Source organism: Petaurus breviceps, unplaced genomic scaffold, assembly GCF_028583685.1.
Source record: "Petaurus breviceps papuanus isolate PSGF00001 unplaced genomic scaffold, PetGlider_PUasm1.0 63, whole genome shotgun sequence".
Classification (NCBI taxonomy): domain Eukaryota; kingdom Metazoa; phylum Chordata; class Mammalia; order Diprotodontia; family Petauridae; genus Petaurus; species Petaurus breviceps.
The window spans coordinates 1,222,229-1,240,323 of record NW_027186418.1 but is presented as its reverse complement, the minus strand read 5'-3'; the positions used below and the strand labels follow the sequence as shown (position 1 = coordinate 1,240,323).

Sequence of the window (18,095 nt, the reverse complement as noted above, 5' to 3'; positions counted from 1 at the left end):
GGAGAGATGGGGAAAAAATTTGGAATTCAAAATCTTGTGGAAATGAATGCTGAAAGCTGAAAACTAAAAATATACACATAAATTCTTTTAAAAAAGAGAGAGAGAAGTTTGGATGGGGAGTGAATTTGTGGGGAAAGTTGATGAGTTGTTTTGGACTTGCGGAACTTGAGCTGTCTATGAGACATTCAATTTGAAATACACAATTGGCATTCTGGAGGAAAAGGTTATGCAGTTTTGTGAGTTTCCCATAGAGAGCAAAATTGAACCTACAGAAGGTGGAGAGAGAGAGAGACAGACAGAGACAGAGAGAGAGACAGAGAGACAGAGAGAGAGACAGAGAGAGACAGAGAGAGAGAGACAGAGAGAGAGACAGAGAGAGAGAGACAGAGAGAGAGACAGAGAGAGAGACAGAGAGAGAGAGAGAGAGACAGAGAGAGACAGAGAGAAGAAGAAGAAGAACAAGAACAAGAACAAGAAAGAAGAAGAACAAGAGAAAAGCGGGTATGAGATAGGGACTTAGGGTACACCTGTAGTTGGGGGATGTATCATGGATGATGAGCAAGAGACAGAAATAGTAGTCAGAAAAGTTGGGAGAAACAAGAAAGAATAGTCACAAAAGCAGAGAGAGAAGAGAATAACCAGGAAAAGATGGTCAAAAGTACCAAATGATATAGAGGTGAAGAGGATGGATTACATTTGTTAATTAAGAGGCTCCTGGTAACTTTGTAGAGAGCAATTTCAGTTAAATGATGAAGATTGCAGAAGGTTTAGAAAAGCATGAGAAGTGGAGCCAACAAATGCAGAACTTTTTTTTTTTTTAAAGGAATTTGATTGTGAAAGGGAAAAGAGTTAAAGGATCATAGCCTGTAGGATGCTAGGGTCCAGGGAGGGTTTCGGTTTTATTGCTTTTGGACTGGGAGACTTGAGAGTGCTTGTTGGCAGCAGGGCAGAAGCAGTACATGTGGGGAGATTAAAGATTAAAGGAGATAAGGAATGACCGGGAGAGAAATCTTTTGGGGAAATAGGAGGGAATGAGGTCAGAAGTACATACAAGCAGAGCAGCTAGGTGGCACAGTGAATTGAGCACTAACCCTGGAGTCAGGAGGACCTGAGTTCAAATCCAGCCTCAGACACTTAATACTTACTAGCCATGTGACCTTGGGCAAGTCACTCAACCCCAATTGCCCTACCTTCCCCCTCCAAAAAAAAAAAGAGTACATCCAAGGGGTTGTTCTTGTTGGGAAGGGTCAGTGTTAGTCTTAGTGAGGGTGTGGCCTTTCCCTTGTGAGGAAGAAAAATTTAAGTGCCCTAATAGAAAAGGAATGGGATGCAGTCTCCATATCCATTGGTTTTGCTTAGGATTTTCTCCATTTCAAGGGAAGATTCACTGGATTTGGGGACCGTGAAAGGTATCTTCAAAAATGACAAAAGGCCATCATTTAAACAAAGAGGAGGACTGAAAGGAATCTTAGACCTGCTATTTGAGTCTTGCTTCTGTCTCTTGCCAGGTTTGTGACCTTGGGAAAATGACTTGTCCTCTGAACTTTAGTTTACTCCTCTGGGAAAGTAAGGGTGCCAGATATCTTTAGGTGACATCTAAAGTAATTTTCCCTCCCTAAATTTATGACCTTATTTTGTCTCCCTGCTTAACAAAGAAACCAGGCAAGAAAGAGTCTATCCAGGCAGATTGGAAGCAGAGGCTGTTGGGAAAACCCTTAGTACATTGGAATAATTGGATTAAATGCACATTCACTTTAGTTGGAAAGCTAATAATACTCCTAGGTATCTTGTGGTACCTAGGCTCAAAGCACAATATATTCCTTTTTTACTTAAGTTTATGAACTTAATTTTATTTATAGTTTCATCTAACCTTCAGGAATTACAGAAAGAGCAGCAAGTTCTGACCCCTATAATAAGTCAATCAACATTTATTAAGTGCTTATTAGGAACTAGGCACTAAGCTTAGTGAGCCGGAAAGCACCATACCTTTCTTTTTTTTAAGTTTGACTTACTTGCTTTTAAATTATTTATGTCTTAAATCTACAAGCATTATTTTCTTTCCTGCCTTCCTCTCCTTCCCCTCCCTGGGGTTGCAAGGGCTGGGGGAGGGTGTAGGAATAGGCATAGTTAAGCAAAACAAATTTCCACTTGGACCAAGTCAAAAAATGTACCTTCCTGCATACAGAGTCCATGCCTCCCTGGTCAGGAAATGGCCAACATACTTCCTAATCATTATTCTGGAATCATGGTGTCCATAGCTTTTTGTATAACCTTTGAGGTTGTTATCAAACTCCTAATTAGCACTAGGGGATTTGATTAGGCCTTTGACACAGGGTGCAAACCATGGAGGAGGGGAGCATGCTTTCTTCTTATCCTGCTCCATAATGAAGCCTCATGCTGCCTGGTATGACCTTCTCCATCTTCACTTTCACTTGGTCTTGGACCATCATCCCTGAATGTCCTGTTGCTGCCAAAGTGACTCTCTCTGGGCCCATTTTCCCATACTGTCCTATCAGCATGCCTACCCTTAAACAGGAATCCTGGGCAAGATCATAAGATACTGGTGTTCAATTTGGCCTTAGAGCTAAAAATTTCTAGCTACATATGGAAATATGTTTAATATGATTTTACATGTATAGCTTATATTAAATTGCTTGCCATATTGTGGAGGGGGAGAGAAAAAAAATTTAGAACTAAAAATTCTAATAAAGTGAATGCTGCAAACCTAAATAATTAAAAAAAGAAGAAATTTCTAGTTATGGCTATGGCCAACTTTGCCACAAAAATATAACATCATTATTCTTTTGGAAGATGGGCTTTCTTTCAAATTCAGGTAGCTTGAAGTTTCTGGACATTAGGAGCCAACCCTCTCAGCACACATGGGTTCTCTCTACTCACTAGTCCTCAAACCCAAATAAAAACATCCTTAAGGTGTATAGCATATAAGACTGCCCTCCAGTGCTAATAAAGGAGGGAAATACTCAAAAATTGCATGATTTTAATGTTCATTACAAGAGTCGGAGTTTTCTGTGCCATATCCCTAAGGAAGCTGTTTGTTTTTAGAGAACTGACAGCTCCTAAAGTTGTCTGCAGACTTAAAAGATGTAATTAAAAGACTTAAAAAATGTAATTGAAGAAGTCAACTCATTCTTCAATGTATTACAATGGTGACTAAGTATTTTATTTACTCAAATTTTTTAAAAACTGTCTCCTAGGCCTTTTAATCTAATCCTATTGTTAATTGACATGGAAGCTTAAACCTTCGATTTCTGACCTGGACCAGTCCACTCCTAAAACAGCTTAGTGATCCCACCATTCTCTCAGGAACCCACCTTGTTGGTGGAGGGCTTAGTATGAACGACTGATCAGCTTTTGCCCTACTGCTGCTGCTGAACTCAAGCAATCCCCTGGACAGCCTCCCCTGTAACAGGGCCTACAGGCCCACACTATAAAGCCTGGCAATACTTTACATTTCAATCTCAGGCTGTTCCAGCTGCAAAGGCCATTAGAACCATAGACTATGGAATGCATGCCTAGCTAGATGGATTTAGTATTCATTTATTGAATAAATGAAAGTAACAAAATTTTAGGTGGAGGTGACCTTAGAATTTCAGAGTATATTATCATAGGATTTAGAACTACCTTGGACCTCAGTGATCAGATTGACTGACTTCACCATTGTAAAGAGGAAACTTGAGCCCTACAGGATTCCTGACTCCCAAGTTCTACCAGGTTGTTAAGCTGAAAGGGACCTTTGGGTTCAAGTTCTCACTTATGACACTTTCTGTGTAATCTGGGGTTAATAATTCCTGCCTTATCTTTCTTTAGGATCAAATGAGATAAACTGTAAAGAATCATATAAACATAAGAAATTAACCTACACATGATTACTTAATGGAAAATGAGAGGACAATGATTTGCCCAGGCCCACATACTACCGTGTTTCCCCAATAATAAGACACTGTCTTATTAATTTTTTTTGACAGAAAAACACCAGAGGGCTTATTTTCAGGGGAGGGCTTATTTTAATGAACATTGACAGCAATTTTAATAAACAGGTAAATGTGAACAAAAAAAATGTACCTTTATTAAATAAGCAAATCACTGGGGAAGAACAGGATGACGCGTTCACTGCTGCAGCTCTGATTGGATGCAGCTCGGAGCGCGGCGTGCGTTTCACGGGGGTGGGGGGGGGGGGGGGGGGGGAGGTGCATACAGAGGGTACCGTAATGTAGCGTGTAGCGCAGGGGATCACCTTCACTACAGCAGCAATCTCAATAGGGCTTATTTTGGGGGGAGGGCTTATTATCGGGGAAACACGGTATGATAGCGGTAGAGCTGGGTTTAGAATTTGGGGCTCCTCAATCCCAGGATGGGCAGCTAGGTAGCACAGTGGATATAGAGCACTGAGCCTGGAGTCACTTATCTTCTTGAGTTTCAACCCATCCTCAGACACTTATTATGGCTGTATGTTTCTGGGCAAGTCACTTCACCCTGTTTGCCTCAGTTTCCTCATCTGTCATATGAGCTGGAGAAGGAAATGGCAAACCACTCTAGGATCTTTGCCAAGAAAATCCCAAACGGGGTCATGAAAAGTCAGACACAAATTAAACGACTAAACAACAGCAACAAATTCCAAGCTAGTGATTGTGCTTCTGCTCTGTATCACTCTGTATCCCTAGAGATAGGCTACACAAAGGTGGTAGGACTATATATTCCTTCAATAAAAATAACGCAAATATGCACCGTAATTATGTTTAAAAATAACTTTGTCCTTGCTAGGCAACACCACCAAGACTTCCATTGATCACAGACCTTGTGATGAACATAAGGGCTACTTATAATCTACTCTATTTGCCACCTCAGCACTCCTTTCTTACCTGATGCATCCATTAAAATAAGGAAATGTATAGATGAATGAGCAGCAATTATTAATTTAACAGGATACCAAAACTTTTTGGTACTTTACACTTAATTAAAAAAATTTTTCTCAATTTCTCCTGGAGAAATTGATTTTGATGGAGTGTCTATGAGGTGTCAGAATTTCACAGGTGAGGAAAAGAACCTCAGAGAGTTCAACCACTGAATTCAATTCATATCAATAAATGCCTCTACAACAATGGTCATTTCTCATCTGGTGGCACTAATGTGCACTAATGTCTTTTCCACCATGTCTCAGGAAGCTTATTATTGGAAAAACTTCACCATCCTGCAAGATGTCAACCTTGCAGACCTCATCACTACCCCCTGCCCCTCATTGAGGGGTGGAGCCACACACTCCAAAACCTCTATTTAAGGAGGGAGTTCAGCTCAAAACTCTTCATGTTGGTTACACTTTGCTGGGACACCTCTGAATTCTCGCCATGACTTCCTCTCCTCTTTTCAACTTTCTTTTTGTGTTTTGTAAGCTCCTTGAGGAAAGCGGTGCTTAAAAAAATATTTGTATCTCCAGCACATGGGGTAAATAGGTATTGCTGTGGAATGTCTGAAGTCAGGAAAATTCATCTTCCCAAGTTCAAATCTGGCCTTAGATGCTTCTTAGCTATGTGACCCTGGGTAAGTCACCTAACCTTGTTTATTTTACTTTTCTCATCTATAAAATGAACTGGAGAAGGAAATGACAAACCACTCCAGTATCTTTGCCAAGAAAACCCCAAACGGGGTCATAAAGTCAGATATCTGACTAAAACAACTCAATAAATCCCCAGTGTGTGACACATGGTAGGTGCTGAATAAATGTTATTATTGGTTATTCAGCATTTTCCTAAAGTCTTCCACTGTGGGTAAATAACTACCCCTGGAAGCAACCTTTGTTCCACTTCTGGATTGCCCCATTTGTTAGGAAAGTTATCCTACATCAAGCCTGAATTTGCCTCTGCAATTCATTGCTAATTTGGCAACTCAAAGCTTTTTAGTTTCTGCCCTCAAGGGCCAAGCAGAACGTGTTTGTGGGTTCTTCCATGTGGACAGTGTTTTAAATACTTGAAGATAGATGTCATATCCTCTTTAACTCAACTTTTATCCAGACTAAACATCCTCAGGTTCAGATGGCGAGAATGTCAGTCTCTACCATCCAGGTTGCCTTGCCTCTAAGGTATTCTCCAACCTAGCAATGCTGTTCCTAAAACACCCCAAACCAAGTGTTAAATTCCAGGAAATGGTAGCTGAATCAGAGCAGATTCTATAGAAGTACTACTCCTTCTTTTAATTCTGAATATACCTCTCTCAATCAAGTTTTACTGCTTTAGCTCTCAGCTGTCATTACTACTGACTCATACTGAGCTTGCAGACCTACAAAAGTCCTCATTTTTAATCATGTGATCCTGTATCACAAGATTACAAGGACATACTCTAGAGGTACGGAAATTTTCAGCTACGTACAAGGGAGCCTAGAAATAAAACTCTTAACTTCTCCAGAATAAATTATTTTTTTTTTTAACTCAACTCTGCAGGAAAGGTTTTGGTTGGCCACAAAGGAACAATTTGTTGACCACTAATAAAGGAAATTGGGCTAGAGTTTCTTTGCCTATGCAAATCAAGGACACCTTAAACTAAGGTTAGGGAACCAGTCTAGACAACTGCAGGGTTGACAGGTTTCTTCTAAACAGTGGAACAGGCAATGGATTTGGGTTCAAAATGTAGCTCTCCTACTAATTTACTTGGTACTTTAAAGGCTGGAATTGAATCAGATCTTTCTGACTCAAGTAGATGAGATTAATTCTAAGGTACTATCTGTCCCTAAATCCACTATTCTTTAAATTGTGGAGCCAGATTTTTCCAAATTAGGGTAAACAGTTTAGAGCTTTCTAAAAATTGTGAACGGAGAGTGAATGGGGAGTAAGATGCCCATCCCTGGTGGCCTTCAACCAGAAGCTGAATTACCACCTTTTAGGAAAGGTTATATGACTAGCTCTGAGTTGCCCAAGGTCCCATCTAGCACTTGGATCCACATTTTAGCAACAAATGAATTTGAATAAGCAAAAGAATAGGTTGATTAGATGATTAAAGAACAAATGAGAATTACAGGCCTTAAAAATCTTAACATTCTTTCTTTATTGTACTTTATAGGGCCAGGTTATACATGCTTGATGCTTAAAACTGAGTCATAGCTAAATGCTTCTCTTGATGCAAAGTCATCTGAATGCTTGATGCAGATGTTTCAAATATAGTATTTCTGCAGCTACAATCTATGAGCTAATGACAAACCAAGGAAAATTCCAGAAATGGCTTAAAGGAAAAATGCACAGGAGATGCACCGCTCAAGTCCTTGAATTGTGGCCTGTAGTAGTCACAAGAAAGTGGATAAAAATGAAATTTCTCCATGACCTGGCTTAACTAATCAAACCATTACTACTTCCAGGTGATAAAAGCCTCCAGATTTCGAAGAAAAATTCTGTTGAATGATTCAGTAGTTACCCCTTCCCTCAGTAACGAAAAAAGTGCATTCCTTGATCCTGACACATCATGTGGCACTCACAAATGTCACCCAATAGAAATTAATGAAGATCCTACTCAACATTCAAATGCTGTCTTTTACAGATTTGACCTGTAATTTCTTCTATACAGAATGAAATGTAGTCAACATAGGAGAAACCTTTTAGGCTGTGGAAAAAAAAAATCAGTCATTTTTTTTCTGGTTTGGAATTTCAATGACTTAAAGCTTCAAGGTAATTAGACATGCAACTACACTTGTTATTTGCATATCATTAAGTTATAAAACAATGACAAAGAACTGCTACATTGGGTCCAGACAAAAGCTATGTTTTCTGAAATTGTCCAAATTTGGACATATATGAAACCAAATTGAATTCTCTCAAGTTTTATTATTTTTCTATTATTAGTTCTCTTAACAGGATAAATTACATGTGATCCTAATAGCGAATAAAAATAAACTGTAAGTAGGAAATATTTTTAAAAATCCCCCTCAAATCCCCAAAACAAGTCTAACCTCATAAAAAAAACCCCAAAAACCAAACCTCAAACTCCCTATAGCATGTATATATTATTTAATGATAATTTTATGCAATTAATTTTTAGTCTTTCACTAAAGTCCTCTTCTAATACTTTATCATGGCACAGGTTTTTTTGTTGTTCTCAGAACCTGTGTTTGTAGTCTGAGGAACAGCCTAGCTAAGTGCATATTCTTTTCACCAGGTTTAGCCAATAGGAGATTAACGTTTTGGCCGCAGCAGCTCCTAGAGACCAGCTGTTACTTGATCCGCAGGTGTGGGAGGAGTACCCACAGGGCTAACAACTCATTTACATCACACTTTTAAGGTTTACAAAACACTTTCCTCACAACATCCCTGTGAGGTAGGTTGTGCAAACATCCCCATTTTACAAATAGTTTGTCTGAGGTCACACAGCTATTAAGTGGTGGAACTAGGATTCAAAACAAGTCTTCTTAGCCTAGCCGGAGTCCATGCTCTTTTTAATACAATGATACTTGCCACTGCATGGCTGAAATCATAGATGTTCTGAGGCATTCATTATCAGATACATATTTTCTTCCTTTCAAACAAGTATTATAACATATTCAAGGGTAGTCTATTTAGAGAATTATATGTGAAACTGACCAGATTCAAGAGAAAGTTAAGAATTTAACAATTTGCTACATCTAGATTTAAAACATAAGATCAGAGCAGCTAAAGTCTGGTTTTGAATCCAGGCCTTTCACCTCCAGATCCAGGATGCCTTCCAATAAGGCTCTACATGCCTGAGGTTTGCTGACTGAATCCCCTGACTACTAAGGAATTCTGGTATACTTTAATGTAATTGGCATTAAAGACTCTTAAAGGCTAAGCTCAGGCCTGTTTAAAAACAAAACTGGGTCAGGCAGTTTCTGAATCTAGTATACCCATTTCCATTCTCTACAAAACTACACAAGGACCTAGTACTTCCATTCTGACTTCCCCTTGTGCTCATAACCCCAACATAGGTGGAAGGATTACTTCGAATTATGAACACTGAAGTAGTCTAACAGGGCTTTTGTACGCCCATCCTTTCCCCTCTCCACCATCTTTCTCATTGCCACCTTCCTTAAGCATAAACCTAGTCATGTTGCCCCTTCATGCTTCCCTGTTACCTAATGAATGTCTAGAGATCTCAGTACAGCACTGAGAGCCCTCCAACTCTCTGGTACTCTTTACCTCTCCATTCTCATTGCATGGCACTCCTTTCTGTGTGTGCTCCTCTTCTGCCCAAATGAACTACTTCATCTCTTCTGCCTATTGTAGCACTTCCTCCCAGCTCCTACACCTTGGCTAATGCCTCCTACACCTTTCTAATAGCCCCTTCTGTTGGAATGTTTCTTATACTTTCAAAGCCAGGTAACAAATATTGCTTCCTCTAGGAATTCTTACATGCCCCCAACTCTGTATGATCCTCCTTAGAAAAGTATTTTGTACTTATAATGCCTTTCATCCTACACTACACATACTTTGTATAGAAATGCATATTTGTGTATGAATTGTCTCTTTTGGATATGCTACAATGTGGAGAACAGAAACTTGGGAGTCAGAAGGATCTGGGTTCAAACCCCAGCTTTTTCCTCATGTAACCTAGGGAAAAAACATCTCACCTCTCTGTACCTTACATTTTCATCTACGTGATGGGTGTTTGTCCCATTAATCCAAAACGAGTGGTATAAAAAGCCTTCAATAATTAAAACAAGACGGGCTTAGATGAGATGTCCCTTCATTTTCTCTTACAGTCTATCTCCCCTCCAGTACCTAGCACAATACTTTGGACATACATGATAGGTGCTTTAACAGTTATTCAATATTTAAGTTCCCTATGACACTGAAGGTATTGGAAGAGGGAGACTGAAAGTTTTTGGCCAGTCTAGGTTGTGCATCATCATCAGTTTTGTAAAGCCAAGACAGGAACATAGGCATGCAGTCTTTCCTTGGTCTGCTGCTGCCTGAACCAGGAAGAAATAGCCTATTTTATAAGAAAAAGGCTCTCAGGCCAAAGTGGCATCTTAGAAAAGTAGCTCAGGTCTTTGACACTTGTTAAATATTTTACTTATGGCCTCTGAGTTTCAATCCCTTTCTCCATGGGGGTCAACAGAGATGAAATTTTCAGGTACTGCACAAAAGATCATATAAACTGGGCTACTGCCACCTTCCCTAGGAGCCAAGAGAACATGGTAGGGATAGGAATAAGCCTGTAGTGGAAGTAGTTAGATCAGTAAAAGGTTCTAGATTCAGAAATGTGTTCAAAGTGACTGTCTCAAACTTGGTAACAAATATTCAGCAAATCCTAATATGCCTGGAATGTCATAGACTTGGGCATGTTGGGTTGAAGATTACCTTATACCTGACCTACAAATACCAAGCTAGTTAGTAAGAGGAGGAAAAAAAGAAAAACCCAGAAAATATTCAAACCCTTCTAACAGTTTAATAGACCTTTCCCACATTTTATTTAGTAGCTCTTTATCTTCCTCTTAGGCACTTTTCATACTTTAATTTATATTCTCTTGTGTACCCATTCATTCTTCACAATAAACTAAGATTTTTGGACAGGGACACAGCCTTACTAATTGTTCTATCTCTAGCAGGCTTAGTACAGTATACTGGCACATAATCAGGCATATTAGGATTTAATGAGTTTCTAAAGAAACACTCCAAAAAGTATATTAGCAGAATCATTTGCATACAAATCAATTTGCTAATCTAATTCTTACTATATATTCAGGAATAAGAAAGGACCTCTACCTAGTCATGCTGTAGACCAAATCTTAAAACTGCTTCCAGGTTTGTTTTTTGCAATAATTAAGACAAGCCCTTCTAATTATTCCAGTTTCTGCAACAGGGACAAATTACAGATAATCATTTTCTTGAATTCCTCAAGTTTTGGGGTCTGATCATCTGAACTTTGTCACCTTTGAAGAGACTAATTCTCTGGACTGACAGACTCCCCCAATGTCCAAAAAATCAGGAACTAACCAGAAATTAAAAAATATAAACATTTGATGAATTGTAACCTGCCTCTGAAGTCACATAGCTTAGAAATGTGCATTTATATCTGTTTACAGATAAGATAATGAATGAGGGTTATCATAAATCAAGTCAAATCTTCAAATCTATTGTCAGAAGCCCTTTAACAATTTTAGTATTTTCAGCAAGTTATAAATCTAAACATAAGCAGCAAAATTCAAGATCAACAAAGTTAAAGAACTACTACATTTTTCAAGGTTGTCAATCACTTTTTAACTGTTGCTGTAATCCCTTTATATTATCTCTACCAATCCCCACATGAAACTTCCTAAAAAAAAATTCATACTTTCCAAATGGACAAGATAAATTTGAACAGACTACAGTGTGAAAGGAGGCTATGAGAATAGGAAGGGTTGGTTGGAAAAGATGGTTCAAGACATGCCCAGGGGTTAACAAGGCACAGAGGAAAAAAAGGTCTACCTTAGAGATTTGCTTTATATAAACATGGGCCTGTCTTGGACCCCCTTTCCAAGGAGCTCTAATGAGTATAATTAGCAGATGGATCTCTGTGCAACCTGGTCTCAATTATGGTGAGATTCCAGTGTATTACATGGATTGATGAATGGAAATTTAACTGATTTAAAAATAAAGCAAACTAGTGGCTCAGTTGGAATTCTGATGATCTCACACAGACACAAATAAGCCTTAGGACACTGAACCATTTTATATTACATTAATAAGTTGGACTCTGTGCCTCAAGTCTAATCAAAGCATAGTATCATGTGTGCCAGCACACAGTTTTAAGTTAGAAATCCATCCAAGGGCTTACTTCTTACACATACTGCCAAATACAGTAAAGTCTTATGTATCTCGAAAGGCTGAGGAATGGGATTGTGGAACACAGAACTCCAAAGTCGGAAGGAACCTAGAACACCAAGTTCCAACCCCCCTCCCTCCTTATCTCATAGATGGGGAAATTCTAGTTCAAAAAGCAGAAGTGATATCCTTAAGGTCACCTAGTGAATAAGACAAAACCAGGACTAACACATCTCTGGACTTGCAGCCCAGGTTTTTTCCACTGGTATGATTAACTGATTAACTTTTACCTGGTGTAGAACATGCAACCTAGGAGTCAAAGGTGGCTGCCTGAGATTTTTAATCCCTTCTCCTAAAGTGGAGAGAACATTGGACTAAGAGAGAAAATCTGCCATGTGATCTTAGGGAAGTCATTTCTCTTTGTGCCTCAATTTCCTCATCTATAAAATAAGTGGACTGGAAGAGGTTTCTAAAGTTCTTTCCTGTTCTCACTAATCATCTAGCTAGCATGAACCCTTTATAGGGCCTAACCACCTGACAACCACTACTATTATTTAAATGACCACCAAATAAGTATTATGATAGGCTTGGATCAATTAGCGATTGTAAATGAAGCAAAATGTTAATTACATAATTAAATCCATTTAGTCTACACAGTTATTTCTCATATATCACCAAAATACTAAAATCAACCTAACCTTTCTTAACAATTCAGAAGGCACTTATGATGACCCTGAGGCCCTGCGAAAGTCTAAGTGATGATTATTTTATGGGACAATACATGTAGAAAGTTTAGGAGATGGGATAGATGGACTGAATCAATTAACCCTGATATAGCCTAAAAATTATTTTTCAATAAAGAAATCACTGATAACAGCTACTTTACTTGTTTCAGTCTCTCATAAAAGCACTGACATAGAAAAAAAGCATCTGGCTGTTTGGATAAGGAATTTACTGTATTGTGGCAGTTTGTAAAAAATATTTTCAATGTGTCTGATACTTAATTTTATTCCTTGAATAAAAATTCCGAGATTATAATCATACCTACAACATGAGAGGTAAAATATTCCCTGAGTACAATTTTGTAACAGTCTAATGATAGTCACCTTGCAAAATTGCACTCACTGTCTATTCAGAAGCATGCAGGTTACCAGTTCTTCAGTGACTCTCTGGTACCAATGGGGAAACTAACATTGAAAGACTCTACTGGAGAGAGGAACAAAGGCTTAGAAACAGTCCATTCCTCTACAGGAGAAACAAATACATTAAGGGGAAGGCTCAAAGGCTCACTGATGACCTTAAAGGCAACTTCAAGGCTGTAAAAAAAGGTTTGAATATACAACCTCAATGGAGTAATGAGTAACCCAATCTCTTCTGTGCACTGCCTCACCCCCCCCCCCAACCCCCCTGCAGCCCCCAAATGCCACTGGGAATATCTTACCTCGACAAAGCACATAAGGATGATCACTGTCAACACAGCTTCATTGAGTGGCTTTGCCATGGCAGGGGTGGGTGCTGAAAGAACAAATACATCACCAACGACAATTCAACCATCCTGAATTGAGGAGCTCTCAAGTATGTCTAACCCAAGATGTCCATTACCTATTCTGACTTTAGGCAGATCTTAAATATACAATGGTCTGTAAAGTTCAGGCACCGCTTTCATCACAAATCACTGTAATTAAATGCAAAAGTAAAGGAAACTTGAGTAGCTTTATTTAGCTTCTAATTTCTGGGAGGCTCAAGAATTATTATTCTGGACAAAAACAAAAAAGACTGTGCTTACAGATCATTTTCTGCCATTTTCTTCCTTTAGGACCACTATTTTATTGTTGCCCTTTCTATTACATGGGATGTACATACTGGGTGTTAATAAAAAGTCAATGCCTGTACAATATATTCTACAACTGAGCACCACTTTCTGTAACTGAACAGGCAAAGAGAAATTACACGGAACATCGGCATCTGGCAGTATTTTTCCAAAAAAAGTGACTAAAATGGGTTTAAATTGATTAACACTATTAAATCACATCTAATATCTGATACTACATGATTTCAATACAGCTATACGATACAATTATACAAAATGTGTTAACATCAAAGAATACAACCAAAATTAAGATAGCAAACAAAACCTATATAACTTTTTTTTTTTACAGGAAAATACTTTTGAAGTATGCATGTAACTGCCCATTCTTTTAAAGAAAATCTACTGCAAGCAAAGTTATCAACCTCTGGAAAAAATCACACATAGCATTACTAAGCATATCCCCAAGAAGTGTACAATATGCACACTTGGAAAATACAAAATTAAAAAAATTGTAAGCAACAGGTGAGCTTCATATTTATAAGAATGTGAAAAGAAGTCCAATTTTTTTTAGCACTGTTGTATAAAGAATTGTCTTTTTTGATGCAAGTTCATGAATCAGCCTCCTATTGGGGCTTTACAAAAACACCGTGTTCTTGAAACTGGGCTACAGAGCAAGATAGAGCATCTTAGCAACGTCATCTTAAAAGTTTTTTTTGTGTGTTTTTTTGTTTTGTGGTTTTTTTGTTTTTATTTTTACTACTTTATCAAAACATGTCCTTTAGGTGTGTAGGATTCAATTCTTTTTTAAAAATTCTTTCCTAGAAACAATATACAAAGGAGAGGCATATTTATTTCCAATCATACTCCTGTAAGATGCTTCTCGAGTTCGAGAACATTCTTCCCTCTTCTTTTCACTGGTTGTTTTTGGCCTTAGCATGTGTTAAGATGTGAGATTTCAGGTTAGTTGACTGAGCAAACTTCTTATTACAGCCGTCGAAGGGGCACACATAGGGCCTGTCTCCAGTATGAATTCGCACATGTGTGCGCAAATTGAAGTCCAGTGAAAAGCGCTTCCCACAGCCTTCGAACGTGCACTGTCAGAGGAAAGACCACATTATCAAAACTATTCAGCAACTTTGACAGTTACCTGGGAGATGGGCTGGCAAAACTTCCATTTCTCTCTGGGGGGTAGCTTACTCTCCCTTTAAGGAAATCAGATCTCTCTATAGCCCACTGTCTTATACACAGCTACTCTCTAGTGCGATTATATGATCCCTACACAGGGATCACACTGAACTGACCCATTTTGTATTATGTACAGGTAGCCCAATCTGAATGTTAATTCAAAGCACAGTTTGACTATCTGGCAAGTTGGCAGGAGTTTTACCAAATTACCTAGCATCCTGAAACTAAATTATACCAAGCTCCTTAGCAGTTTTATAAAAATTTCTAATATGAGATCTCAAGGGATTGAAATCCTGCCTTTTACTCCAAAGTACATTTATCTATTTATTATATTAAATTCCATATTAAGGATAACCTCAAGGAAACAAAAATTAAGCTTACTGCTACAGATTAATATACAAATGTATATATAATACATGTCCACACACAATTAATTGGTTTAATTAACCATAAACGATTTATTATGATCCTAATAAGAAACACAGCAGAAAAGAATTCTTAAATAACATCTTGAAAAACTATTAAATATTCCTAAACCATAGCACAAAGACAAAACTAGATTCCCTCTCATAGAAGATTGCTATTTTTCTCCCCTAGTAATCCTTTCCCCAAATACCTGGTCAAATGTTGTGAGCTAACTATAGATGAAGTCAAAAGAAAAACAAACAAAAAACTAAGGTCACCCTTACAACTGATAAATGCTAAAAACAAAACCCCAACCAAACAATGGTTCATCTGGGTGTTAACACTATTAAATCACATCTAATATTTGATACTACATGATTCCAACACAGCTATCCAATACAATTATACAAAATGTTTATTGGTTTATTTCAGAATATATACAATATACTGATGATGCTACCATCCAGCCCACTTAATATTAGTACTATGCAAAGCAGACAGAAGAAAAGAATTGGCTATACCTGAAAGGGCTTCTCTCCAGTATGAACCAGTTGATGCCGTTTTAGTTTTGAACTTTCAACAAAAGCCTTTCCACATTCTGCACATACGTGGACTCTAGGACCATGGGTGTGCAGATGTTTTCTCATGGCAGAGTTATCCCTGAACATCTTTGAGCATCCCTTAAAGCAGAGAGAAAAACTTCATTATTTTTGCCTTAAATTCTTTAACTATTCAAATCCTATCAGGATAGTCACTACTGTCAACTTAAAAAAACAAAACAAAACCAAAATGAGCAGCGTTAACATAAAACTTCTCTCAAAGTCTGCTCACTTTTTCCAACCCATAATTCTTACATTACTTAAAAATTACAGTATAACTTACTTTACAAAGATCAATGGTTTCAAAAGCTTATGATCTAGTCTCTTCTCTAATGGCAAATGTAATAAAACATTTCAAGATAAAATTACAGAATGTTAAGAGACCAAAAAGGCTATCATGCAGTTTAACCTTTTTACTTTACAAATGAGGAAACTAGGGCCCATAGAAGGAAAGTGACTTGCTCAAGGCAACATGGCTCATCTGTGGCAGAACTGGGACTAGAACCCAGGTCTCCTGATTCTCTATCTAGTCTACTTTGTCTCTCCCAAATCTGCTGTCTACAAAAGTATATTAACAGGAAGAAGCACTGATAAAGAAATGAATTAAAATGATGGCACTCCACCAATACCTTTGGTGGGCCCCATAGTCTTTGGTGAAAGTATGGTCTGTCATTCTCCATCTCCTACTTCCCTCTTTCTTCTCTCTTTGCCTCTTTCCCCTTCTTGACAGAGAAAGAAGCAAGAGGGTCTCCAAGGAATGGCAACTACAGAAGAAATTGATTCTGTGAGACACGAGGAACAGAGAGAGGCAGACAATGCAATGCATGTTGAGGCTAATGGATATGTGGTGCTTAAGAAGCGTGTCAATTACAATTTCTTCTGCAGTTGTTGCCAAATAATGGAGTGACTGGAAAAATGATAAAACATCATGACAGAAGGACAGAATAAATAACCATTAAAGCAGTTCCCAGACAAAAAGGTATATGGTGAGCAGAGTTGAGGTTGGAGGTTTTGAGGAACCAAAGTCATTTCACCTTGGCTATTAAGTAGTTAGTTGGGAAATTAAGAGCTTTTTAAAAATCTCTGAAAGAAATGAGATGACAGAAATTCAGCAACACTATTTTAAATTCCATATTCATTTCTGATCCCAATCAAAGTCCTTTCCCACTTACAAATCTCAACATCAATTCAGTGAAGTCAGACTGAGAAACATAAGCTGTGAGTACTGAGTTATATAATACATGATTTTGCTGAAGCTAAATTTACACATCTTCACTCCCTATTTTATGACTTCCTTGCCTTTTTATCTCATTCCCTTCACCAATTTCTGTGTCTAACTCAAAATTCAGATTTCTTTCTAGCATTTTAAAACCTTTTTATTTGTACCACTTCCCCATGGTACCCATGAAAAAAACTTTGTTAATCAGATTATTCATATTTGAGCTAAGTTTGAAAACAAGTCTATTACATCAGAAACTCATGTACCTTGAAAAGTTACATATCTGCTGACATATATATCTTTTTCTCCAGTGACTTCCTGAGGCATGGATCTGACCCTAAATCTTCAAAGAATTAATTTTGGGGAGGACCTAATGCAAAGTTACAAAGGTAGACAAGCCTACTGTCAAGACTTATTTTGTCTGACCTGTGAGACTAACTTAGCAGAGAAGTTCATGCCCCAAGTGAAGGAAGATTGTGATCAGTCACTGAAAATCATGGATCTTGGGAATAACAACCCCAGTGTCCCAATAATTCATCAGAACATTGAGGTAAAGATAAATATTAAGTTAGTATCATTTGAGTAATTTCCAAATATTGATAAAATGCTTAAAAAGGATTAACAGTATATTAATATAACAGTAATAAAGGGACTGAGGCCACAATGCAGTCCCCTTTAACTAAAATGGCCTTTTAGGAAAAAAAAGTTACATCAAATAGCTACCTATGTCAAAAAGTGAATATCTAATTCAAAGATAAGTCAAATCTCCGTATTTCAACAAAAGAACTCTAGGAGCAAAGTCTTGTCAATAGGAAGATGGGGAAAAAAATGAAAATTTGTAAAATTCAGCATTCTACAATGTAATGACAATTATCACCAAATTCCCATAAATCCCCTAGCATTACTTACTTTATGAGGGCAAGCTATTGTTCTTGGAGCATCATCTTCTTTAATTTTTCTTGGCTTCATTCTTACAAAAGAGAGAGAGACAGGCATTTGCAGGAGTGGGTAGACTCAACTGAAATAAATCATATTCCCTGAAATGTTATCCTAATATAAAAATCATAGAGCTACCATTATCTCAGAGTAGGAGGGCCTCAGAAGAAACCTAGTCCAACCTG

At 37.9% G+C, this 18,095-nt stretch overlaps 1 protein-coding gene across 2 annotated transcripts in view; it reads right to left on the bottom strand.

Annotated features, from left to right (window-relative positions):
• Positions 1 to 7,029: 7,029 nt before the first annotated feature.
• LOC138173638 (transcriptional repressor protein YY1) overlaps positions 7,030 to 18,095 on the bottom strand; it is a 41,558-nt gene continuing 30,492 nt past the window's right edge. For both annotated transcript variants that reach the window (XM_069103685.1, XM_069103686.1), the window contains 4 exons: positions 17,884 to 17,944; positions 15,678 to 15,836; positions 13,198 to 14,660; positions 7,030 to 7,602 (listed from right to left, as the gene is read on the bottom strand). In XM_069103685.1, the coding sequence (XP_068959786.1) occupies positions 14,478 to 14,660; positions 15,678 to 15,836; positions 17,884 to 17,944 (403 nt within the window). In that variant the 3' untranslated portion in view covers positions 7,030 to 7,602; positions 13,198 to 14,477. The remainder of the gene's footprint in view (positions 7,603 to 13,197; positions 14,661 to 15,677; positions 15,837 to 17,883; positions 17,945 to 18,095) is intronic.